Source organism: Nuphar pumila, chromosome 16 (assembly GCF_984573655.1).
Source record: "Nuphar pumila chromosome 16, dmNupPumi1.hap1.1, whole genome shotgun sequence".
Classification (NCBI taxonomy): domain Eukaryota; kingdom Viridiplantae; phylum Streptophyta; class Magnoliopsida; order Nymphaeales; family Nymphaeaceae; genus Nuphar; species Nuphar pumila.
In genome coordinates, this window is record NC_143264.1 from 980,004 (window position 1) to 1,007,884 (window position 27,881).

The window sequence follows — 27,881 nt, forward strand, 5'->3', positions numbered from 1 at the left end:
GACCTCTCGAGTTCGATTCCCGTCTCTCCCTCCTTCATTTCGTTCTTGTTTTTTCTAATAATTTTTCTTTTTTTTGGGTTGCTGGTGCTCTTCTGATTGTCTCCGTAATCTTCGCCTCCAATCGACGTTATAAAATCCATTTCCTTTTTTATTTTTTTGTCAGTTATTTTATTTTCCCTCCCTCTTTCGTTTGCCCATCACAAGAATCGTCTGTTTCTCTCTGTCTCTTTCTCCCTCCAAATCGTTTCTTTCTCTCGTCCCCTTTGCTTCCTTTTCACCGTACCCGCATTTTTTAGTGTTTTTCCTTTTTTCCTTCTTATTCTTCTTCTTCCCTTTTTCTTACGATTCCGAGCTCGTTGTTGAAAATCTCGGGTTTTCAATATCCGGAAATCGGAAAGGTTTTCGGGATATTCCCTCGTGGTTTTCTAAGTCCTCCGTCTCGAGACGCCGAGTCCCGCAGTTTCTGCGCAGTTCGGGATCTGGAAAACTGTGGGCGATTGAAATTCTAGGATTTCGAGAGCTCGTTTCCGAGGTATTTTAGCTCGGGCTTGTGGTTTCTTCCGACTTCCTGTGAAGGTTTTACTGGTCGATTTTGAGTAGGTAAGTAGCTGGGAATCGGGTGATGCTTTTGATTTCTAGGGCCCCGGAGTTCGCTGCAGTGAGGATTTCGGGTTTCTGTAGCGATTTTTACGTTTTTTTTGGAATTCTGGGAGGTACTTGTGTGAAAATAGCTGATTTTTGGGATCTAGTAGGTTTTTCGTTTGGTTTGCGGGGGTTAGAAATGGGGTAAGAACTAATAACTGTTTTCTCGGTGGATTAGTTGTCTCTCCGAGATTACCGGGATGAATGGTCGAACATGCGTACCGAGGATTTTGCGTTTCTGTTTGGACGAGTTTGTGGTCAATTTGTGAGTTTTGGTTATGGAAAGGGCGTGCAGGACTAGAAGTCAAGATTTTGCTTGAGAATTTTGAAGTCTTCACTGCGAACGGTCTCGGGATATCTGGTGATTTGTGGTGTTTTGGTTCGATAGTTGGGGGGAACTTGTGTCCTGTGGATGGTAGGCTGACTTGGGCTTCTGCTCAAAGCAAAGACTTCTATTGATAGTGGAGTTTTGAAGTGTAGTGCGATTGGCGAAAGGTCATTAAGGAAATTATCTAGATTTTGAGGCATCCTGCATTAGATATTTTGTGGCTTGCTGTGTTTTTTGTGATTTCTGAGTTTCAAATATGGGGGCGTTGAAAGGCTGAAGTTTTTAGTCTTTTACCACATCCGTTCAGTTTATGTGGGTTTCACATAATAGATCCGGTAATATGAAGGTTTGAGTTGTGACATATTGCGAGAAGAATCGGTGTCCTTGTTGCTGCACAAGGCAAGGAAGCTTTGTGGTGTATAGAGGAGGAGGATGATTGAACAGTTCATCAATTTTGTGATTCGGCCTCCAAGGTACGCTCTTTATTACTACTGTGGGGTTTTGGCATCATTTATTTCGGAATTAGTTTTGCGAGTAGAAACGAGTCTACCATTGTTGAAATTGGGTTGCTTTGACTTGTAAGTTGTCCGAGGTAATGAACTATGAGTTTGAATTCAAGGAACTGCTGAAGCTTTTTGCACCACCCTTGAATGAGTTCGATTAATTTGTTCAACTATTGGAGTTAAATTTATCTGCCGTGGCCTTTAGGCCTCCAGTTTGCCCTGCAATGAAATTGTTGACATTTCATTACCTAATAGCCCATTAGTGCCAACTGTCCAGCGTGCTCCGCCTTCGCCTTATCAGGTTTGTGGCAATTCATCATTAGCCATGAGCTTTATTTACTGCTTAGAAGGATTGTTTAGTCCATCTCTAAACTCACGGCCATGAAGTATGTGATATTGGTTTATGGGCTTCAATTGCATTGAGTTCAGGCATTCCTAGGTTCATTTCATCAACTAAATAGGCAGAATATAGCAAAGTGGTTTGAGGAGTCAAGTATGAGCCATGCTGAGGCTTGCTGAAGCCAAAGACGGTCCCAACGTGTTGATACAAAAGATATCTATAAACTTCTGACTGAGCCATCCTGTTTTGCAACACACTCCTTCAAGATTTGAGTGGTTAGTCAGAAACTTGGGTTGGAATCAAATAAAAGCTTTCTGGGCCTGGATTTTTGCCTAGAATGGTCTGTTGTCTTCCCTTCTTTGGGACTGACATCGGTCTTCACTAGTTTAAGATACACCGTGTTGTCTCAATAAAAAATAAAAATAATGCTCTTTTTTACTGCATTTTCTTTCGTGTTATCTGAACTTGCAACTAACACACTTTTGGTTGGTAATATTGACGAGATCGGGTTTGGTTATCATGTGAAAAATTTTGAACACCTGTGAGTTGCCACATTAGTGGAGGTAGCTGTGCAATTCAGTTACTCATAGGGTTTAGCTTACATTTACCATAGCACATTGGGCACTGGGGCAACATGCTAGTGGCTGATATTTTATAAGAGAAAAATTACTATGCACCAGGTGCATAGATTTCACAAGCATAACTTGTGTGAGTTAAGAGGATTATGCTGCTAATAGATGCACACAAATTAGCCACAAATTAGCCTTGGAAAAGATGCAGCCTGTATTTCTTGGATTTCATTTGGATAAGTTTAGATAAGCTTGCCTACCTGGCCTACGTTTTGGTTTCCACTCCTATTATTATGTCACAAAGATGCAGGATTTTCTATCCTAAACTGGAAGGGAAATTGTTCTTTTTACCAGGGAATGGTTGAAAGGGGCACATTTATGTCAAAATGCTAGTTAAGTAAACACCTATTGGCAGCAGAACCTTCAGGCATCCATTTGGTTGACATACCCTTACAGATCAACATTATTCAAGTTGCATAAGTCAAACTCACATTAATCTGGAGGAGCAAATCCCATTAATTGTGTTCTGGGATACACCAAGTTGGAATTCCATTGGAAGTAGATTTCTTATGCCATCTTGGGTATCCAACTCGAATAATTGCTTCACAAAGTCTATGGTTTCTGAGAGGGAGTTTAGAATATGGAGTTTGGACACTTTGAGGATCTTTAACTTCAAGATAGTGAATCTATCCAAAAATAGGATCTGTGAGATGGTGCAGACATCCAAAATCAGAATCCTTGGCAATTAAATCACCTGTTGACTAAATACTTGTGGGAAATTCCTCTAAATATATATGTTTATGAATGGATGAGAACACACATAAATGCCATGTATACGCAATGAAGTATGAAAGAATTGTGATGGCACAAAAATGCTCCTCCATACATTCTTAACATAATCAGCAGAAATTATTGTACAATATCAATCATTAACACTTTCCTATATGAGCTTTCAAGAGCAGAAATTATTGTACAACATCAATCATTAACACTTTCCTATATGAGCTTTCAAGAGCAATCCTAGAGTTGAAAACAAGTATTAGTCAAGTTAATCAAATGACATTTTTTAAAAAAGGAAACCAACACTATACTGGTATTAGAATCACTGTGTAATACGTTTTTTGAGTTTGCAGTTCTTAGTGTTCCTGAGGATATTTTCATGAATGCACATGCATGTTTAGACATATAGAAAATTATACATGTGCTTTTAAGGAAGGACCACTACATCTTTTTCATTGAACAAATTTGGAAATTCTGTGGTGGTTCCATACATTAATTGTCAGCATTAGGATGTTTAAGTAATGAGATCAAAGGCAAATTTACTACTTGTGTTTTAGAATGAAAAACATCTTTTATGTGCTTTCTTTGTAAATTTACTGAGTTTCCTTTGTTGGTGATGTTTAATGTGTCATGCTCCCATGGTCTTCATGCAACAAAAGGTTTTGGTGAATATATGTCCAAACACGTGTACGCACACACACACCTGTACATGTGTAGCTGGGATTACTGACATGTTTACACACACATATATGTGATATGGGATTATGCTAGAGTTGAAATCTTAGCAACTTGTTTTCCTTTGTATGAACTCTTTGATCTGGCCGAATTACAGGGCAGAGTATAACCCAGATCAGTATTTATGGGAGACCGAATTCACTCTTGGAGGAAGGAAGTTCAAGCGTGAAGATGTTGAGGCAAGTATGGAAATAAAAAAATGAATATTGCTGTTCTATTTGTGCTTATTTAATCGTGGTATCTCCAAGATCCAATTATGTTTAATTAGTAATTTTTTCTGAAACTTAACAGCTCAGAAATGGAAGAGGCCATACATTACAGTGCAGCCATTATGTTCCCTCACCACTACCTGAAAATACCCCTCTTCCTTGTGTTATTTACTGCCATGGGAATAGGTTTGTTGTTATTCTTATAGTTTGCTTCTCATGTTACATTTACATGTGCTGATATATAAAAAAATAATTATTTGTTCTGTTGCATATATTTGTCATTTTCTACTAATGCTTGAAATTTTGGAAGAAAAAAGATCACTTGATGTGATTAATTTCTTTCTTTTTGTTTATGTTAACTGCAGTGGCTGTAGAGCAGATGCAAATGAAGCAGCTGTGATCCTACTTCCTTCAAATATCACTCTTTTTACTCTTGATTTTTCTGGTTCAGGGTTGTCCGATGGTGAATATGTTAGCCTTGGCTGGCATGAGGTACAAGATCTTTTGTTATTAACCTATCTGGCCAAGTCTGTGTCTTTGCTAATTGCAAAATTTTGTGTTAACTTTCAGAAAGATGACCTGAAAGTTGTAGTATCTTACCTACGAAACAAGAAGGAAGTTTCCTGCATAGGGTTGTGGGGCCGATCAATGGGTGCTGTTACAAGGTATTTAATAGATGAATTGTGGAGATGTTTATTTCTTGAACATGCTTCAACTTATCTTCATTCTGGAATGGATACAACAATGGGTTGCCATTCAAAATATGTTGTATTACCAAGTACCTTATTGTTAAGGTTATCAAAGTGCTAGGTGTGACCTATGCAATGGTCTCGTTTTGCCTGGTCTGGGCTAGGGCCCTAGACTAAGTCTAGTTCTTGCTGGCTATGTTAATTTAAAAAATAAAAATTTATTTCATGATCTGAGTCAATTTTATGAATTTCTTAATAATGCAAATGAGGCCATAGTTTCATATTGTACAAGCATCCAAGAAACAGTGATCACATATTAGTATTAAAAGATTCAAGCAAGCATGCACACAGGGCTATACCTATGTGTGGACAGTTCACAAATTTCACATGATGAAATCACACCCATTTCAAGTTATGTACACCAAATGTATCAATCATCTTCAAGAATTTCATATCTCTAGTTTCAAATTTCTGCCAGTTTGTCTGTATGGGATATTGGGGGAAGAGGGGGAAATGACCCTGTATGATTCTCAACATTAGATCGAGAATTACCAAAAGCTTGCTCCTCTTAGAAAATCACAATTTAAGTAGTTTCCTCGTGGTGGGGCTGTAGGTGAGTTAAGCCTCGGCTGCTTGAGCATAAGTTCTCTTTTAGCTTGTATAGTTTAGAGCATAGCTCCCGCTTGATCATGAGTAGGTCAGGTGATAAGAGTATCTACTTGCCTGGCCGGGGTGGGATAGGTGATCAAGCGTTAGCCTTTGTTACTTTGCAAATTGGAAGGGGTTAAAATATGGTAGAGAGCAAGCGAGGTAGCTTGTCGAGAAAAAGAAAAACAGGAATTTTCCAAAGCTGATATTTGAGAAATGTGGAATTTTGAATCTTCTATTAGTAGAAATGTTAAGAATCTTGGAAATTTTGCACACTTGGTTTCATGTAACCGCTCCCTAGATTTGATGAAAATCTGGAACTTTTTTTTGGTATTTGGTAGTACACAAATAGTTGGAATGACAAAAACCGGAACAATGTGACTTTTTTACTTTTTTTTATCATCCAAATGTACCCTAAGTTTAAAACCCTAGGTTTCGTGAAGGATGCTTCCTTTTCTTAATGTTTTTACTTCATGGCTTGGATACCATTCTTCTTGTTAGTCTATAAGTCACCATGTGAGGCGATTTTCTGATTTATGCAAGTGACCACAAAAATCTAACTCGATTAAATGAAGATGTATGAAAGCAATTGAATCCAAGCTAATTTTTCAAGAAATGGATTCTACCTGTGATATTGACACAATTAGTTTTCATTTTTCAAGAAGTTCATTCTGTCAATGTTTCCTGATTAAATTACCATAAATTATATAAAATAATCAGCTAGAAATATTTTCTGGGCAGCTTACAATTGTGCTTACTAGTGCAACTATAATTTGGTTTGCCTCAACTTTTGTAGGGTTGGTGTTGGTTCAATTCATCCCAGTGCCTCTTTCTTCATGCTTTAAAGCTTGTGCTTCACACTGACCACTTATCACCTCTTTCTTTTTTCTTTTTCTTATAAAATGAATAAAATCAATGTGCATTAGAAGCTAGTTTTCAAGTTATAAAAAATGTCTCATCAGTCATCATCTAATGAGAACAGTAGAAACTCTCAACAGATTACATATCAATTGGCATTTGACATCTGACAGTATTAAATCTAGTACATGTTGCCACTTGCCAGCTATTTTAAAACATTGAATCTAGCATGAATCAAAATCCTAAAAAGTTGAAAAAGTTAATGATTAAGAAAGGCTAGTGTATTTGAACATCCAGTACCAAAAAAAGTGATAGTGGAGCTTACTCTTCTATATTTAGTGCTTCACACTTTTAATTTTGTTGCAGCCTTCTCTATGGAGCAGACGACCCCTCCATTGCTGGAATGGTGTTGGATAGTGCTTTCTCTAACTTATTTGATTTGATGATGGAGCTTGTAGATGTTTATAAAATACGGCTTCCAAAATTCACGGTATGAGCTTTCTTTCATCTTCCATATATTTTTTCTACTAATCACTCTAGATTTGTATGACTTCAAGGGCAAGGGGGCATTTGGTTACCTCTGAATCTCTGATTCATCCACAAGTCTAAAATTCTTAGATCTCAAATCTGTTAGAAAAAAAATGCACTGGCCTCAAATCCTGAGATTTAAGTCTGACCGCCATGGTTGGGCTTAAAAGCCTCAAATTCTGGCCTGTTTGAGTCTTAGAAATTCAAGTTTTAGAGTTTTGGTGTTTGAAACAGTGCCAGACCTCCCTTTGGATTCTAAATCCAACATTTGCTGAGACTTTGGATTTGGGTTGGTAGTCAAACCTCCCCTCAAGATATTGGACTGCTATGCTTTTTTAGCAGTCATTGAGGATGCAAGATACAGTTGAAGCATTTTTTTTTATAGAGCTGTGGCAAACCTTGTGTAACACTATGTGATGATTTTTTCTTATTATTATGTCTAGAAAAAGCAATTGTTATCCTTTACAAGGAGTTTTGCAAAGCATACTCTTTCATGTGGATGTAAATGGAGAATTATGGACTTCTGTAAGGAGCAGTAGGACAACAGGCATAATAGAAATGTATTCTTGAGCCCAGAGGGCTCCACTCATCTGGTAGGGGCGACTTGTGAACACCACCAAGCTGTAGATGTCACGAGTTTGACACCTAGGGATGCACATCCCTTGTTGTGAGGCCGAAGCTAGGTGTACCTCCTGGTGGGCAAGTGAGGCCTGGGGTTTTTACACCAACTAGCTCATGATTGAGTTGTAAAGAGCCTAACATGCAATCAAGTTTCCAACTAACTTGATACTTCAAACATTCACAGGCATATGCCAGCACAAAGTAGCATTCAAGTATTCACACCACAAACGTGAGAAAAAGTGCTTCAAATGCACTATTTCATTAATGAACATAAGGGAGTAAAAAACCTTTATTTTATTACATTTACAATGGGCTGAAGCCCTTATTTATAGCGGTAAACCAAAAAGAGGGAGTCGTTGGGCTGTACCCAACGACTCTAACATCTCTTACTGTTTGGCAGGCTGTGTTAGCTGTACACAGTATGTGTCAGCTGTTCACAATCTGTCATTAACTGACAGCCATAATAAGTAAAAAGAAACAGAAAAATAAAGTAAAAAGTAAAAAATAAAGAAAAGGAAAAAGATTACAAATATATATGTATGTACTTTAAATATGTATATATATATACATACTCTTGTATTAAGAAGAGTATATATATGTATATATATATATATATTCAAGTATATACATATATGTATTATTTTCTAACAGTCTCCCTCAAACTTATGGTGAAATCACCGAAAGTTTGTCAAGTAAAAAGTTGAATCTTGGTGAGCACAGTGCCTAGGTGAAGAAATCCGCAAGTTGATATTATGATGTTACATAAAGAAGATCAATAGTCTTCTTTAAATATTCTTCACGAACAAAATGACAATCCATCTCTATGTGCTTAGTTCTTTCATGAAATGTATGATTTCGAGCAATGTATATGGAGCTCTTATTATCATAGCATAATCTTGTTGGATTCTGAAGATGAATTCCCATATCTGAAATTAGTTGTTTGAGCTACACGATTTTTATGGTAGTAATTGTCATTGCTCTATATTCCACTTTTGTAGATGATAGTGACACCTTTTGTTGTTTCTTGCATCTCCATTAAATAAATGATTCACCTAGAAACACACAAAAACCAGTTGTTGAATGTCTATTATTTGGATCTCCTCCCCAATCAACATCAAAGTATGAAATAAGATCTGAGGAAGAAGAAAATAGAAAAACTTTCTTATTTATTGTACTTCTGACATATTTAATGATTCTCATGACTGCACTCATATGAGCTGATGTTGGAGCATGTTGAAATTGGCTGGCTATATGTACAACATGAGCTATGTCAGGTCTTGTAATACTTAGATACATAAGAGATCCCACGAGGTGTCTGAAGGGGGTTGGGTTGTCCAAGGGAACTCCATCATCGACTCGTATCTTCATTCCAAATATCTCTGGGGTGTCAACAACTTTATCATCTGATAGTCCTGACCTATTAATAATATTAGAAACAAACTTTGTTTGTGACAATATGTATCCTCTGTTAGAGTAGGATACTTCTATTCTAAGAAAGTATGTTAGGAATCCAAGATCTGTCATTTCAAAAGAAATTTTCAAAAACTGTTTTACTTTCTTGATTCCTTCTTTGTCACTCTACCTGTAATCAAATATCATCAACATCCAAAAGTAAAATTATAATACCCGTAGAAGAATTCTTGATAAATAAAGTTGTATCAGTATAGCATGGTTTAAAACCATATCTTGTAATAACATTGTTAAAAGTATCAAACCAAGCTTTAAGTGCTTGTTTGAGGCCATACAATGCCTTTTTAAATTTAAGCACTTTACCTGAAGGGATTATCAATCCCGGTGGAACATCCATGTATACTTCCTCATTAAGATTTTCATTCAAAAAAGCGTTTTTAACATCCATTTGAAATATATTTCATTTTTAATAGCTGAAATAGCTACAAGCATCCGAACTGTTGTCATCCTGGCAATAGGAGCAAAAGTTTCTTCGTAATCAACTTCGTTTTCTTAAAAATATCCTTTGGCAACTAGCCTGACTTTATGTCTTTCCAAGGATCCATCACTTTTGGTTTTTACCTTAAAAACCCATCTACAACCTATGGTATTCTTTCCGATGGGTAAATTTAGAATTTTCCAAGTATTAGCTTCTTTAAGAACATCTAATTCTATATGCATAGCTTTTATCCACTCGAGTAAATTTTTTGCTTCATTGTAATATGAGGGTTCAAAGTAAGAAAGAATAACTATAAGACAAACTCTATGTTTAGGGGAGAATGAGTCATAAGACACAAATTTATTTGGGATCCTTGAGGTTCGTTCAGATCTACGAATAGTCGTTTATTCTGACAATATTTCTAGTGCTTCATGATTACTTTAATTTTCATCTTCATTGGTTGCATTTCGATTCCTCCTAGTGTATACTATTGGTTCAGCTGTTGTTATATTCTCAATAGGAGGTTCTACACAAATATTTCATCATTAGACAACAGTTTAAACAAGAATGAGTAATCAGAATTTACGTCTTGCGACATGTTTCCTTCAAATCCACTTTCATTTTAACAAAATTAACATTTCTTGAGACGATAAGTTTATCATTTTTTATATCATAACATTTAAATCTTTTTTGTGTTTCAGAATAACCAATGAACGCATAGGGAATAGCCTTAGAGGCTAGTTTATCTTCTTTATCATTTAAAATATAACATTTGCAACCAAAGATTCTCAGTCTTTGATAGTCAGGTTCATATTTAAATAATTTTTCAAAAAGAAATTTCATTGAACAATGTTTTTGAAGGCTTCTTATTTATAAGATATACTGATGTTAACGCAACTTCGGCCCAAAGATTTTTTGGAACATTTTTAGCAATAAGAAGAGTCTTTGTAGTTTCTATAATGCGTCTGTGTTTTCTTTTTGAAATTTCGTTTTGTTGTGAAGTTCTAGGACACGATCTTTGATGTAGAATTTCTTCATTTTCTAAAAATTGTTTAAATTCATTTGACAAATATTCTCCTTCAGAGTCGGTTCAGAGGATTTTGAGTTTACTTTCAAATTGATTTTTAATCATGTTATGGAATGTTTTGAATATTGCGAATACATCAGATTTAAATTTAAGAAAGTAAATCCAACAATATCTAATGAAATCATCGATAAACACAACATAGTAGGAGAATTCTCCTTTAAATGCTATGGGTGTAGGACCCCACACATGTGAATGAACTAATTCAAAAGGCATTGAAGAATAAAGGGCTCTTTGACAATAAGGCAAGGCTGTCATTTTACCAAGTAAACATTCTTTACATTCAAAATTTTCTTTACAAATATTCTTGGTAACAGGTACAAAATTTTATTTCTTTATATTTGGATGTCCAAGTCTATGATGGCAAGTCCATATATCTTTTGTTTGGGCAATGTTACAAAATGATTCCTTTGGAATACAAAGAAAATCCATATAATAGAGATCTCTTTGCCTAGAACCTTCCTCAATCAATTTTTCGGACTGGCGGTCCTGCACCCAATATTTTTTTGATGAGAAAATGACATCACATCCATGATCTGAGATTTGTGAAACTGAAAGTAGGTTAAGATGAATATAAATCTTATTTTTGGAATATAAAATTTGCTATGTTTTGACAATTTTTTTTAAAATGTTTCAATACCTTCTATTTCTAAGGCAGTACCATCAGCAGTGGAAACAAATGATGTTTTTGAATTAGATTGACATTCGGATAATATAGATTTATGTGGAGGCATATGAAAAGAAGCTCCTGAATCATGGAGCCAAGAGCACATACTAAGAGTGGAAGATGATGCAATGGCTGCTCCTGAGGTAGATCCTTTAAGCAATGGTTGCAATGCCTCCGTTAGTTGAGATAAGGATTTGGTGAGGTCCTTGAGATTCAAAGTCTCCTCATCTTGTTTTGATGATGCAGCGGCAACACGTTTTTCTTTAGGCCTGTATTTGTATTTAAGACATTGAGGCCTAATGTGACCGGGCTCATTACAGTTATGACAAATGATTTTTTATTCTCCTCTATTCCGATTAAAGTGAGGTGGTTTATATGGCTTAATGTAATGTTCTGGTTTTGATGCGGCAAGAGTGCAACCCCATTTTTTACCATTGTTAGAGGTAGTAAGAACACTAACATTTTTACTCATGTTTAGCCTAGTTTCTTCTCCACTAAGTTTAGTGAGAATCTCATGAATAGGAGGAGGTGATGAAGATGATATCAAGGAGACCCTTGTTTGTTCAAATTCGGGTCTCAAACCATAGAGGAAGGCGAAGAGTTTATCTTCTTCAACTTAAATTCTTCACATTTCTTTATACTTACCTTCTCATTTGGGTTCAAATTGGGCAAGTTGGGTCCAAATAGAAGATAATTCCATAAAGTAATCTCTTACATTTTTATCTCCTTGTTTGATATTTCTAACATTTTCTTGGAGATAATATTTGTGAGCCATATCTTTTTCGATAAAATACCTTTAAGATATTCCCACGCTTCATTTGCCTTTTTGTAGCATAATAGATTTGAGGCAATTTTTGTCTCAACTTTACTTAGCATCCATGAAAGAATTCTTGCGTTTCCCATTTCTCATTCATCCAATTTTTTATAGTATTCTTCCATGACTTTGTTTCTTTCTTCAAAACTAGTCTCAACCCCATTTTCAGGGTTCAAGAATAATACCTCTTATGAATCCCCACGAACCTTGACCTTTGATGAACATCTCCAAGTGTCCCTCCCAAATGTTATAGTTGCTTCCTTCAAGTTTGAATGGCGGAATAAAGTGAAAATTGCTTGTATTGTGTGGAAAAGATTCACCCATGGTGAATTAGAGAAGAAAAAGGAATCACCACTACGAAGTAGAGTAAGCATGCTTTACGAGGTAGCCCGCCAATGTACCGTTGATCATAAACCCCGCTCTGATACCATGTAAAGAGCCTAACATGCAATCAAGTTTTCAACTAACTTATACTTCAAACATTCACAGGCATACACATAAAGTAGCATTCAAGTATTCACACCACAAACCTGAGAAAAAGTGCTTCAAATGCACTATTTCATTAATGAACATAAAGGAGTAAAAGCCCTTTATTTTATTACATTTACAATGGGCTGAAGCCTTTATTTATAGAGGTAAACCAAAGAGAGGGAGTCGTTGGGCTGTACTCAATGGCTCTAATACAGTCCCAACATCTCTTACTGTTTGGCAGACTGTGTTAGCTGTACACAGTCTGTCATTAACGGACAGACATAATAAGTAAAAAGAAAGTAAAAAATAAAGAAAAGGAAAAAGATTACAAATATATACATATGTACTTTAAATACGTATTTATATATATATATAAATGAAGTGCCAAATGAAAAGAGCAACGTCTCCAAGCGAAAGCACGGAAGCACGCACATACACAAGATGCCACTCAAGGGCAAAATAAACCACAAAAGTGGTCAAGCACAAAAAGAAGATAAAAAAATATATCTCACTTCATAGAATGCTTCAAGAGAAGCTTAGCAAATACATGGGGCTGAGCCCCTTATTTATACCATGGTTGCCAGTTGAGGAAGCGGGAGCGGGAAGCGATACGGGAAGCGAGAGCGGGAAGCGAGGCACTTTCAAAATTTTAGGAAGCGGGGAAGCGTGGGACCACTTAGGAGCGATTCGGGAAGCGTCTCGGAAGCGACCTAGGAAGCGTCTCGGAAGCGACCCAGGAAGCGTCTCGGAAGCGAGGGGGAAGCGAAAAAAATACAACAACAACAACAACTACGCCTTCATCCCAAAACAATTGGGGTCAGCGATATGAACCAAAAAAGAAATTCATTTTGGGTCTTCCACATGAATCCTTTTCCTCCAATCATTTCTATCCAACGCCATGTCCTCGGTGAGGTTCAAAGCATTCATATCCTTTCCTATCATCTCCATCCAAGTCTTCCTAGGCCTACCCCGACCTCTTTTAACTAATATATTTTCCCATTTCTCCAACCTTCTAACTGGAGCATCATTAGGCCTTCGCCGAATATGTCCAAACCACCGTAAACGATTCTCTCGCATCTTATTTTCAATGGGTGCAACACCTACCTTCTTACGTATCTCTTCGTTCCGAATCTTATCTTTTATTGTATTTCCACACATCCATCTAAGCATCCGCATCTCAGCTACACTCATTTTTTGAATATGATGTCTCTTGGCAGCCCAACATTCCGTACCATATAGTAAAGCGGGTCTAATAGTCGTCCTATAAAACTTTCCCTTCAACCGCAATGGCATTCTACGATCGCACAGCACTCCAGTAGCACTTTTCCATTTCATCCACCCAACCTTTATCCTATGATTTACATCTCCATCAATTTCTCCATACTTTTGAATGATGGATCCCAAATATTTGAAATAATCATTCACCGGTATATCTTGCTCACCAAGCTTCACTACACTCCCATCACTACTTCGTTGCTTACTAAACCGACATTCCATATATTCAGTCTTACTCTTACTCAACTTAAAACCTCTAGCTTCCAATGTCTGTCTCCATAATTCTAACTTAGCATTAACCCCAGCTCTAGACTCATCAATCAAAACAATATCATCAGCAAACAACATACACCACGGTACATTTTCTTGAATTGATCTCGTAAGCTCATCCATCACTATCGCAAATAGGAAAGGGCTTAAAGCAGATCCTTGATGTAACCCAACCGTTATCGGGAAATTGGTTGTCACCCCTCCACAAGTGCGGACATTGGTTACTACTCCTTCATACATATCTTTAATTATACTAATGTACTTGAGAGAAACACCTTTCTTCATCATTGTCCACCAGAGAACGTCCCTAGGTACTCTATCGTATGCCTTCTCTAAATCAATAAAAACCATATGCAAATCTTTGTTCCTCTCTCTATATCTTTCAATAAGTTGTCTAAGAAGATGTATAGCTTCCATAGTTGATCTTCCAGGCATAAAACCAAATTGATTCTCCGATATCATGACAACCTTCCTCAACCTAGACTCAATCACCCTCTCCCAAAGTTTCATAGTATGACTCATGAGTTTTATACCACGATAGTTTGTGCAATCTTGTATATCACCCTTATTCTTATATAAAGGCACCAAAGTACTCTTCCTCCACTCATTAGGCATCTTATTTGTTCGCCAAATCAAGTTAAAAAGATTTGTCAACCATTCTAAACCTTTCTCTCCCAAGCATTTCCAAGCCTCGATAGGTATACCATCTGGGCCAACTGCCCTTCTTGATTTCATTTTCTTCAAAGCCTCTGCAATTTCTTTCTTTTGAATCTTGCGCATGAAGTCACGATTTATCTCATGAAAAGGAATGGAGAAGTCTCCAAGATCTTGAGCATGACTATCATTAAATAGCTTATCAAAATAATCTTTCCATCTCTCCTTAATCTCCTCATATTTGACTAAAACCCTTTGCGTTTCATCTTTGATACATCTAACCATACCCAAATCCTTCGATTTCCTATCTCTCATCTTTGCAAGCCTATAAATATCCTTCTCGCCTTCTTTGGTATCCAACTTGTCATAAACCTCCTTATATACCTTAGCCCTCGCGTTTCGAACAACTTTTTTAGCTTCCTTCTTTGCTATCATATACTTCTCCAAATTCTCATTATCACGACTCTTACTTAGATTTCTATAACACTCTCTTTTAACCTTAATAGCTAATTTGACATCCTCGTTCCACCATGATGTATCCTTACCTAGTGGTGCACCGCCTTTAGACTCACCCAATACCTCCTTAGCTACTTTTCTCATACCACCCGCTATCTTATTCCACATTGATTCTGAATCCTCCTCGAGACACCAATCAACTTCCTTAACTACCTGCTCTACAAACATTCCTTGTTTAGCTCCTTTCAGTGCCCACCACTTAATTCTAGGATCTATCCTATGTCTATCCCTTTTGCGGCATTGTCTAATTCTAAGATCTAAAATTAAGACTCTATGTTGTGTAGCTACACTTTCTCCTGGTATAACCTTACAATCGATGCAACAACCCCTATCTCTCTTTCTAAGTAGGAAAAAATCTATCTGACTCGTATTAACCCCACTTTTAAATGTTACTAGGTGAGACTCCCTCTTCCTAAACCAAGTGTTTGCTAAGATCATATCATAGGACAAACAAAAATCTAAAATCCTTTCTCCACTTTCATTTCTTTCTCCTATACCATAGCCTCCATGGATATTCTCAAATCCATCCCTACTAATGCCTACATGTCCATTAAGGTCACCGCCGATGAAAAGCTTTTCTCCATAAGATGTCTCTTGTACTACTCCATCTAAATCTTCCCAAAATTGATGCTTAATGGAATCATCTAAACCTACTTGAGGTGCATAAACACTAATAATATTAATAATATCCGTACCTAATACTAATTTAATAAGTAAAGATAAAAATACAGGGGAAGCGAGGGGGAAGCGTGGGGGAAGCGTGGGGGGAAGCGAGGGGGAAGCGTGGGGGAAGCGTTGGGGAAGCGTGGGGGAAGCGCGCTTCCCATTAAAGGGAAGCGCGTCCCCCATTAAAGGGAAACGCGTCCCCCATTAAAGGGAAGCGCGCTTCCCAAAAAAGGGGGACGCTTCCCCCCACGCTTCGGAAGCGCGACGTTTCGCGCTTCCGAAGCGCGCTTCGGGGAAGCGCGCTTCCCCTTTTAGCTAGGCGCTTCCGGTAACTCTGATTTATACACAGCAAGGGACCCAAGGAGGGGCTCCCATAGAGTCGTTGGAGCCCCTCCAACGGTCATATTTATGACCGTTGGAGGGGTCCAACGACTCTATGTGGACCCCTCTCAAGTGAATAAAAACAAAAAAGAAAAAAGCAAAAAAAAAAAAAAGAAAAAGAATAAAGGAAAAAGAAAAGGAGAAAAGCATATCAAAGATATGCGTGTACAGGGTGAAATTACAGAAATACCCCTATCGGGTTTTACAAAATAAATATATATATATTTATATATATAGATAGACACATAGACATATATATATTATATATATGTGTATGTGTCGTAATCTATGTATATAGATATATATATAAATATACATCATATTTTAACACCCCCCTCAAACACATGGTGAGATCACCGAGAGTTTGCTAAGGAGGAAGTAGAAGCGAGGCGAAGGCAAAGCTTTGGTGAAGAAGTCCGCCAACTGATATTCGGTAGGAACATATGGAAGTTGAATGGTGCTTCGTAAAAACTCGTCTCGAACATAATGACAGTCCATCTCAATATGCTTCGTTCGTTCGTGAAAAGTGTGATTGCTAGCGATATAAATGGAGCTCTTGTTGTCACAGCATAGCTTTGAGGGAGTTGAGAATGAGACACCCATATCTTTAAGTAAGCTTCTTAACCATATAATCTCAGTTGTGGTAGTGGCCATCGCCCGATATTCGGCTTCAGTAGATGAGAGAGAAACTTTACGCTGTTTTTTACACCTCCAGGAGATAAGTGACTCCCCAAGAAACACACAATAACCTGTGGTCGAAATACGATCATCGGGGTTACCCCCCCAATCAGAGTCAGTATACGCAAGTAAAGTAAGAGGTGAAGAAGATGATAAGAATACTCCCTTAGTTATGAAATCTTTTAGATATCTGATAATCCTCATTACTGCTGCCATGTGAGTGGTGGTAGGAGCAGTCTGAAATTGGCTTGCACTATGAACAGCATGGGAAATGTCAGGCCTGGTAATAGATAAATATGTTAAGGATCCAATCAATTGACGATAAGGCGTGGGATCTGCTAAAGGAGTGCCATCATTGGCTCTCATCTTGGCATTGATCACTTCTGGAGTCTCCACCCTTTTGTCATCTGTTAGCCCAGACCTAGCAATAATATCAGAGGCAAGCTTCATCTGAGATAGGACATACCCCTTGGGGGAGTATGCAACTTCAATTCCTAAGAAATACCTCAAAAAACCCAGATCAGACATATCAAAATTTTTCTTAAGAATATTTTTAATAAAATCAATACCTTTCTTATCATTACCTGTGATAATCATATCATCAACATATAATAACAAAATGGTTATGTATTCATTAGAGGATTTAACAAACAAAGCAGTATCAGTGTAACATGAGGAGAAACCATTATCAAGAACTACTTTGCTAAAAAGATCATACCAAGCTTTTGGCGCTTGTTTTAACCCATAAAGAGCTTTGTTTAATTTTAGAATATTGCCTTTCCCAATTTCAAGACCCGGCGGAGGATCCATAAGAACTTCTTCACATAAAGTTCCATTTAAGAAAGCATTTTTAACATCAAGTTGGTATATAGGCCATTGTTTGATGAATGCTAAGGCAATTAAGGTTCGTACACTAGTCATTCTGGCCACGGGAGCAAAGGTTTCTTCATAATCAATCCCATATTCTTGGGCATAGCCTTTTGCTACCAAACGAGCTTTGTATCTTTCAAGAGACCCATCACATTTAGTTTTGACTTTATATACCCATCTACACCCAATTGCCTTCTTCCCTAAAGGTTGAGGAATAATGCTCCAGGTTTGGGCCTTGTTAAGAGCCTCTAATTCGATTTTCATGGCTTCAATCCAATGTGGGTGATCTTTAGCTTCCTTAAAAGAGGAAGGTTCGTGATACTAATGTATTAACATAAGACAAGTCCTATAATTCGGAGAAAAAGATTCATAGGACACAAACTTTTGTGGTGGCCTACTGGTACGAGAAGATCTCCTAGGTAGATGGTTGTCAGTAGATTCTTCTAAAGAAAAGTCTTGAGAGTATCTGTCAATAGCAGGTTGATGTTCATTTCCTATCCGCCAGGTATAGACATTTATATCATTAAGGTTTTCATTTTGGGATGTATTATCATGTTGTTGTATATCATTATAATGTGAAATCCCATCACAACTAGTATCACAAGAAATAGCCTCAGGAGACTCAATTCTAGGAGCTAAGTCAAATAGAAAAGAATAATCGATGTCTTCCTTAGATGTGTGGATATCAAAACCATTTTGTTCTTCAATAAAGTTTACATTTCTCGACACATATAATTTATTGTTTCGAATATCATAACATCTATAGCCTTTTTGATTCTCACCATAGCCAATGAACACACATTCAATAGCTTTAGGTAACAACTTATCTTGTCCTAGACTAAGTACAAAACATTTGCATCCAAAGATTCTTAGTCTATTAAAATCGGGAGTAATTTTAAATAATTTTTCAAAGGGCGAAACATTTTTCAAAGAGGAAGAGGGCATACGATTCACAAGATATGTTGCGGTAAGAAGAGCTTCGGCCCAAAAGTTTTTAGGAACACATTTAGACACAAGAAGAGTTCTTGTGGTTTCAATTGAATGCCTATGTTTCCTTTCCGCAAGACCATTTTGTTGCGGAGTTTTAGGACAAGATCGTTGGTGCAAAATTCCATTTGTTTTAAATAATTTTGGAAGTCTTTAGACATGTATTCCCCTCCGGATTCAGATCTAAAAATGGCTATATTGTGTTGGAATTGGTTTTGAACAAGAGCGTGAAACTCTTTAAAATTGGTGAAGACATCGGATTTATTCTTGATAATATAAACCCATGTGTATCTAGTAAAATCATCAATAAAAGAAACATAGTAAGAGAAGCCTCCTAACTCCGCCTGTGTAGTTATACACTGCCGGTCCCAAGCCCGGATAAAGGAGGAGGGTTGCGGTAGGCCTGTGACAGCCAGCATAAAAACTTTGTCATATCCTATGAAAATGAACCAATATGAGAATTTCGTTGGGACGTTCCCTACTGAGCGACGCGCTGTACTCTCTAGGCCTGGAGGCAGTGATAAATGTGCAAGGGTTGCTAGGTCGTCGCCCAGAAGCGACGCGTCACACCGGCGCCCGGGTGTGGTGTCAAATAGGCAAGGGTTCCCTCACTTTGTTGGACGGGTGGGGGTAAAGAAGTTAGTCCAAGACCATAAAATTAGGTTAGTCACTTGGAACATAGGGTCTTTAACTGGTAAGTTGGTAGAGTTAGTAGATGTTATGTGTAGGAGAAAGATTGATATTTTATGTCTTCAAGAGACCAAATGGGTAGGTGAGAAAGCTAAAGTGATAGAACCTTGGGGATATAAGATTTGGTATACAGGAATAAATAGGAATAAGAATGGAGTAGGGATTGTTATGAGTCGTCAGTTTATAGATAATGTAGTTGAGGTCCGTAGGAAGGGTGATAGAATTTTACTTATTAAATTAGTATTAGGTACGGATATTATTAATATTATTAGTGTTTATGCACCTCAAGTAGGTTTAGATGATTCCATTAAGCATCAATTTTGGGAAGATTTAGATGGAGTAGTACAAGAGACATCTTATGGAGAAAAGCTTTTCATCGGCGGTGACCTTAATGGACATGTAGGCATTAGTAGGGAGGGATTTGAGAATATCCATGGAGGCTATGGTATAGGAGAAAGAAATGAAAGTGGAGAAAGGATTTTAGATTTTTGTTTGTCCTATGATATGATCTTAGCAAACACTTGGTTTAGGAAGAGGGAGTCTCACCTAGTAACATTTAAAAGTGGGGTTAATACGAGTCAGATAGATTTTTTCCTACTTAGAAAGAGAGATAGGGGTTGTTGCATCGATTGTAAGGTTATACCAGGAGAAAGTGTAGCTACACAACATAGAGTCTTAATTTTAGATCTTAGAATTAGACAATGTCGCAAAAGGGATAGACATAGGATAGATTCTAGAATTAAGTGGTGGGCACTGAAAGGAGCTAAACAAGGAATGTTTGTAGAGCAGGTAGTTAAGGAAGTTGATTGGTGTCTCGAGGAGGATTCAGAATCAATGTGGAATAAGATAGCGGGTGGTATGAGAAAAGTAGCTAAGGAGGTATTGGGTGAGTCTAAAGGCGGTGCACCACTAGGTAAGGATACATCATGGTGGAACGAGGATGTCAAATTAGCTATTAAGGTTAAAAGAGAGTGTTATAGAAATCTAAGTAATAGTCGTGATAATGAGAATTTGGAGAAGTATATGATAGCAAAGAAGGAAGCTAAAAAAGTTGTTCGAAACGCGAGGGCTAAGGTATATAAGGAGGTTTATGACAAGTTGGATACCAAAGAAGGCGAGAAGGATATTTATAGGCTTGCAAAGATGAGAGATAGGAAATCGAAGGATTTGGGTATGGTTAGATGTATCAAAGATGAAACGCAAAGGGTTTTAGTCAAAGATGAGGAGATTAAGGAGAGATGGAAAGATTATGTTGATAAGCTATTTAATGATAGTCATGCTCAAGATCTTGGAGACTTCTCCATTCCTTTTCATGAGATAAATCGTGACTTCATGCGCAAGATTCAAAAGAAAGAAATTGCAGAGGCTTTGAAGAAAATGAAATCAAGAAGGGCAGTTGGCCCAGATGGTATACCTATCGAGGCTTGGAAATGCTTGGGAGAGAAAGGTTTAGAATGGTTGACAAATCTTTTTAACTTGATTTGGCGAACAAATAAGATGCCTAATGAGTGGAGGAAGAGTACTTTGGTGCCTTTATATAAGAATAAGGGTGATATACAAGATTGCACAAACTATCGTGGTATAAAACTCATGAGTCATACTATGAAACTTTGGGAGAGGGTGATTGAGTCTAGGTTGAGGAAGGTTGTCATGATATCGGAGAATCAATTTGGTTTTATGCCTGGAAGATCAACTATGGAAGCTATACATCTTCTTAGACAACTTATTGAAAGATATAGAGAGAGGAACAAAGATTTGCATATGGTTTTTATTGATTTAGAGAAGGCATACAATAGAGTACCTAGGGACGTTCTTTGGTGGACAATGATGAAGAAAGGTGTTTCTCTCAAGTACATTAGTATAATTAAAGATATGTATGAAGGAGTAGTAACCAATGTCCGCACTTGTGGAGGGGTGACAACCAATTTTTCGATAACGGTTGGGTTACATCAAGGATCTGCTTTAAGCCCTTTCCTATTTGCGATAGTGATGGATGAGCTTACGAGATCAATTCAAGAAAATGTACCGTGGTGTATGTTGTTTGCTGATGATATTGTTTTGATTGATGAGTCTAGAGCTGGGGTTAATGCTAAGTTAGAATTATGGAGACAGACATTGGAAGCTAGAGGTTTTAAGTTGAGTAAGAGTAAGACTGAATATATGGAATGTCGGTTTAGTAAGCAACGAAGTAGTGATGGGAGTGTAGTGAAGCTTGGTGAGCAAGATATACCGGTGAATGATTATTTCAAATATTTGGGATCCATCATTCAAAAGTATGGAGAAATTGATGGAGATGTAAATCATAGGATAAAGGTTGGGTGGATGAAATGGAAAAGTGCTACTGGAGTGCTGTGCGATCGTAGAATGCCATTGCGGTTGAAGGGAAAGTTTTATCGGACGACTATTAGACCCGCTTTACTATATGGTACGGAATGTTGGGCTGCCAAGAGACATCATATTCAAAAAATGAGTGTAGCTGAGATGCAGATGCTTAGATGGATGTGTGGAAATACAATAAAAGATAAGATTCGGAACGAAGAGATACGTAAGAAGGTAGGTGTTGCACTCATTGAAAATAAGATGCGAGAGAATCGTTTACGGTGGTTTGGACATATTCGGCGAAGGCCTAATGATGCTCCAGTTAGAAGGTTGGAGAAATGGGAAAATATATTAGTTAAAAGAGGTCGGGGTAGGCCTAGGAAGACTTGGATGGAGATGATAGGAAAGGATATGAATGCTTTGAACCTCACCGAGGACATGGCGTTGGATAGAAATGATTGGAGGAAAATGATTCATGTGGAAGACCCAAAATGAATTTCTTTTTTGGTTCATATCGCTGACCCCAATTGTTTTGGGATGAAGGCGTAGTTGTTGTTGTTGTTGTTGTTGTAGTAAGAGAAGCCTCCTTTGGACATAACGGGTGCCAGTCCCCATACATCGGAATGCACAAGTTCAAAAGGCCTTTTTGACACAAAATTGCTATGAGAATATGGAAGAGAGTGAATTTTCCCAAGAATACAATCATTACAAGTAAAAGTATTTGTATTACAAAATTTTTCCAAAAATGGAAAAAGGTACAATTTAGAAATACTAGGGTGCCCAAGTCTCCTATGCCAAGTCTCAATATCTTTGGATTGAACATGATTACAAAATGATTTGGATGGCTAAGACAAAAAATCCATATAGTAAAGGTCCCCTCTTCTATGGCCTTGCCCAATCCGCTTCCCGGACCGAAGATCCTGCACATAGCAATGGGTTGGTGAAAAAGAGACATTACATTCAAAATCGGTAATTTGAGAGACGGAGAAAAAATTTAGATTAAGTTTTGGGATGATTCGGATTTTGGGAACAAAAAATTCTTTGTTTTGGTCATAAATTTTCTCAAGGTTTCCAATACCCTCAACATTTAAAGAAGTTCCATCGGCGGTGGATACATATGATTTAAATTTATTGAGACTTGGTTTTGACAAAAGTGATGCATTTGGAGTCATATGGAAAGAGGCACCCGAATCAAGAATCCAAGAAGACATACCTGGGAATGAAGAAATGGCGGCACCGGAAGTGGAAGGTGAGGATGATGATGTAGAGGCGTTCATCTTCATAAATTGTTGAAGAGTTTCGGTTAGATGAGCGATGGAATCCTTTATGTCACCATCCTTCTTTGAATCTTCATTGATGATTGGAGGAGTTTCTCCCACGGAAGCTACCTTCTTCTTGAATTTAGGGCAATCGGGACGAATATGGCCCGATTCATTACAATTATGACAAATGATTTTCCTTCCTCCACCATTATTCTTCCAAAAATGTGGTGGTTTATATGATCTTACATTGTTGCCAGGTCTAGACACGGCATGTACTTCATCAACATCCCTTTTCAAGGCCAAACAGGTTTCTTCTTGACATAAATCGGCCAAAATATCGCTTAGAGGAGTAGAGGCTCTATGAAGTAGAGATCCTCTAAGTTGTTCAAATTCGGGACGAAGCCCATGAATAAATTGAAAGAACCTCTCTTTTTCCATTTGCTCTTGTCTCATAGCAATAGCACTTCCTTCACATTGCGGTTCGAGAAGGACAAGTTCATCCCATAAAGAGGATAGGGCACTATAATAGTCCTTAATGCTCATATCACCTTGCTTAGTAGCTCTTACCTTTTCTTGAAGAAAAAAGGGCCTAGCAAGGTCTCTTTGAGTGTACATACCTTTCATGAAAAACCATGTTTCATTAGCCTTCTTGAATTTTGCAAGATTTGCACAAATCTTCAATTCGACGTTATTCATGAACCATGCCAAGATTTTAGCATGTTCACTTTCCCAATCTTCCATTTTAGAAGAGTAATCAAGAATAGCCTTTTCTTTTTCTTCTTCATTCAAGGCTTTTTCTTCACCTCCTTCAAATTTAGTTAACTTTAGTTGTGGTTCCGGAATGGTTCCACATACATATCCCCAAAGCCTTTTACCTTTGAGATTATTCTCCATAGCGGCCGCCCACATGCGATAATTGGTCCCATCCAATTTGAATGAGAGATCGATTTTTGCATCTTTGTTGGCCATTAGAAGAAAAATTTATAAGACAAGAGAGTGGAGAGGTATTACTTGTCAATGGAGGATCCAATGAAGTCTTCTTAGCCAAGGCTTTGATACCATGTAATGAAGTGCCAAATGAAAAGAGCAACGTCTCCAAGCGAAAGCACGAAAGCACGCACATACACAAGATGCCACTCAAGGGCAAAATAAACCACAAAAGTGGTCAAGCACAAAAAGAAGATAAAAAAATATATCTCACTTCATAGAATGCTTCAAGAGAAGCTTAGCAAATACATGGGGCTGAGCCCCTTATTTATACACAGCAAGGGACCCAAGGAGGGGCTCCCATAGAGTCGTTGGAGCCCCTCCAACGGTCATATTTATGACCGTTGGAGGGGTCCAACGACTCTATGTGGACCCCTCTCAAGTGAATAAAAACAAAAAAGAAAAAAGCAAAAAAAAGAGAAAAAGAATAAAGGAAAAAGAAAAGGAGAAAAGCATATCAAAGATATGCGTGTACAGGGTGAAATTACAGAAATACCCCTATCGGGTTTTACAAAATAAATATATATATATTTATATATATAGATAGACACATAGACATATATATATTATATATATGTGTATGTGTCGTAATCTATGTATATAGATATATATATAAATATACATCATATTTTAACAACTTATACATATACATACTCTTGTATTAAGAAGAGTATATATATGTATTATTTTCTAACATGAGTGAGGTGTTTTTCCCCATTTATCCAAGAAAAAAAAGTAAATCAATAAATTTAGGGATGTCTTAGATTTTTGAAGGCATACACATTTACCAGCATGCATGTTATTGGTTCAGAAAGGAATCTTCCTAGGCATATTTTTTGGATAGCACATATGATATGTAGCATGTCTGTCATGCAAAATATAAAATAGTAGAAAGGCATCAAAAAATATAAAATATAAAGAACTAAGAGGTTTTATTCTCTAAAAATTTTGAAATATTGCAAAAATGATACTTTTGGATGGTATCATGATATATTCTTAATGTACATTTTTTAAAAGGATGTGCCAAAAATATCTAACTTCATGCAAATCTTAACCTACTATTATGATATAGGATTGGCGTTTGGTATTACCCAATATAAACCTGTAGACGCTATATAGATTATACAGGATCACCTCTGTCTGTGTGTGTTTTCTCATAGATCATTTGTGAACAGCATTTCTATCTGCCTATCCTCTTTTTTGTCTCGTTCAACTTCAGCATCTGACTTTTTTGACCTTCAGGTCAAAATGGCTCTTCAATACATGAGGCATATCATTCAGAAAAAGGCCAAGTTTGACATTATGGATCTCAATGCGGCTCAGGTTTGTTGAATTGAAGCTACATACTCGAGATTTTCCCTTAGAGTAATGTGGTGTCTATTATCATCATTTCTGTTGGATGCTGTTTGTGGTACCTGATTTACTTAGCCACTTTGTGCATCCCTTTGAATGATGTTGGTTTGAAGCTATTACTCTTTTCCTTCTTTGAGTTGTGTTGCTTATTTCCTCAAATGTTTACGATTTCTTTGCTTGTGATACAGATTGCACCTAAGACTTTTATACCAGCTTTGTTTGGTCATGCATCTGGGGATGCATTCATTCAGCCACGTCATTCCGATATCATTTTCAAATCCTATGCAGTATGTTCTTATAAAAAACAAGTCTGTTTGGCCTTTCATGTAGCACCACAGGCTTTTACACATTCTTGAATTGGAAACTTTTATCTGTGATGCACTTCAATTTTGTGAGAAATTTTCGTAGGATTTTGCGTTTAACTAATGAATATTCTGCAGGGAGATAAAAATATAATCAAATTCGAGGGTGATCACAACTCTCCTCGGCCACAGTTTTATTATGATTCTGTCTCCATATTCTTCTACAATGTTCTTCATCCCCCTCAAATTCTTTCATCAGAATCAAGTAAGCTTGAGAAATATCATAAGTTGGGGGATTTGAAAGTTGGTGCTGGCGTGGAAGAGGTACATTTTCTAACCATAACAAGGTTTTAATCAATTTCATTTATTTGAGTTGATCAATCACAAAGGCATAATGTGTTCATCTAGCTATCTGGATACAAAAATATCTTTTATGTTGGTCAGAAAAGTTAACATAATGGAATAGTTTGTGCTTCTGCTGCATATACTGTTTTTCCTTCATTGGACTTAAATATGGTATGGGTCATTGAACATCTTACAGAGCTTGTTGTATGAAATCATTGCTGGCCTTCGGATGGTGGAAGCTGATTCAGCAAGCTCATCTTCTGCACCCTTCTCTGATGGTAAGATAACCGTTCAATTTAATGAGTCTCTAGATTGTTTATCAGGGAATTGGTATGCTGATCTTGTAGTTTATTGAATTGGTTGTGTTCCTTTTCTTTGGCCCTCCAAGTCCAACCATTGACTAACATATAATCTGCAGTTCATACTCATAGTCATACAAAGTCAGTTGGTGAATTGCTTTCTGAGATTGGAGCTTTTACACCGAGAACCACAGGCAGGGTAAGGGGTAATGATCTTTTGAGTTATACCTTTTTTTTCCTCCAGGAATTGTTGGTATATATATATATATATATATATATATATATTAAGAGTAAGTGTTATTCTATCCTTTTTCAGATTGCATCATTGCTTGAAAAAGACAATATGGTTCTTGAAATGGATGGAAATGATGGCAACAAGGAGCTGCAGTTACAGGTAAGTTTGTTTAACTTGCATGGGAGATGAATTTACATTGAATTTTTGGGTTTATGACTTTTAAACTGGGAAGTTTTGTCCTTATATCCCAAAATTTGCACAGCCTGCTATAGTTATTGGTTGATGAGAATCTTAAATCCCTTGATTTTACCAAGGATTTCTTTTATCTCTTAAGCAATTTCATACTAACTTCCTTCTTTTCCAAGATTTAATCTAGAATCAAGTTATATATAACTGGGTAGAAGAAATAAATGGAATTTATTCTCCCAAAATTAACCCAATGTATATTTGAGCTGAATTCCATTACTGTGATCTGTAAAAGATAACAAATGCTACATTCAGAGAATAAAGTATACTTGTAATTCATATTTAGTGCTCTCAGTTTATATTTCATGTGTCGTGCTTGGCTTAAAAGTTCGATTCTTGAGCATTTTGTTGTTTACCTATTAGCTTCCATGCTTAAAATGCATGCTATGGCCAACCCTCGATAAGGAAAAACTGGAGATTTCTTAAACTCTTGCATACTAATCATGATGACTTCCCAATAGATTGTGTAGGGTTCTGAGATCTGTTACAAACTTCCAATTTTTCAGGAAAAGGCAAACAGGCAGGAGGAAGAATGCTGCTCCTACTCTAGTTCAAATCATGAGAGCTGGGGCCGGTGCTCCTCTCTAGGTGGAATAAGTGACGAGGAGTCCTCTTCTGCAGATTGCACTAGGAGTACCTACCGTAGACACCAGGTTCTATTTCATCTCACTCTGTTCAGTATCTTCGTTTCTTCTTTATTTCATAATATTAAAATGAGAAAAGCTGTACAGGCTGTTTTAAGGGCACTTGCAACTCCTCTCCGTAAGTTCCAAGGCAGATCTGAATTGCATTCAAATAAACAAAAAGACTCTTCTATACCAAAGAAGCCCAATCGTGAAAAGCTTGAGAAATCGGAGTCTCTTAGCCAGCGGTTGAAGTCATGTATATTCACACGCATGTACCATAGAAGGCATCGTTCTTCGTGATCAACCCAGTATTTTAGGCAAGCCAAAGGTGGTCATGCCATGTACACTGGAATAGTCGTGTAACAATGTTCTCCCTAGTGTCGGGAATCTGTTTGTCAATTATTCCACAATAGTGGTGTTGTCTGTTCTTATATAACAATTCCTTCAAGGTGTGAGAAAATTGGTTTTCACTAGCTTTAGTACTGATCGTTTTTCTTTTTATTGCTTTTACTTCTATCTTTGCTATTTCACTTGTTCGAAGTATCA

At 37.2% G+C, this 27,881-nt stretch overlaps 1 protein-coding gene across 2 annotated transcripts; it reads left to right on the forward strand.

Moving 5' to 3' along the window:
• On the forward strand, nt 1-27,808 carry LOC149812604 (uncharacterized). 2 transcript variants are annotated; one of them, XM_089992174.1, is made up of 14 exons: nt 1-1,443; nt 3,995-4,080; nt 4,189-4,292; nt 4,472-4,598; nt 4,677-4,771; nt 6,668-6,791; nt 25,172-25,252; nt 25,471-25,569; nt 25,723-25,908; nt 26,126-26,207; nt 26,348-26,427; nt 26,545-26,622; nt 27,216-27,362; nt 27,441-27,808. In XM_089992174.1, the coding sequence occupies exons 2-14, from the start codon at nt 4,069-4,071 to the stop codon at nt 27,633-27,635; spliced, it is 1,410 nt and encodes a 469-aa protein (XP_089848300.1). In that variant the 5' UTR covers nt 1-1,443; nt 3,995-4,068; the 3' UTR covers nt 27,636-27,808. The 2 variants fall into 2 exon arrangements, with proteins under 2 accessions (XP_089848300.1, XP_089848299.1); XM_089992173.1 differs by having other exon boundaries at nt 3,995-4,076.
• Nucleotides 27,809-27,881: the final 73 nt, after the last annotated feature.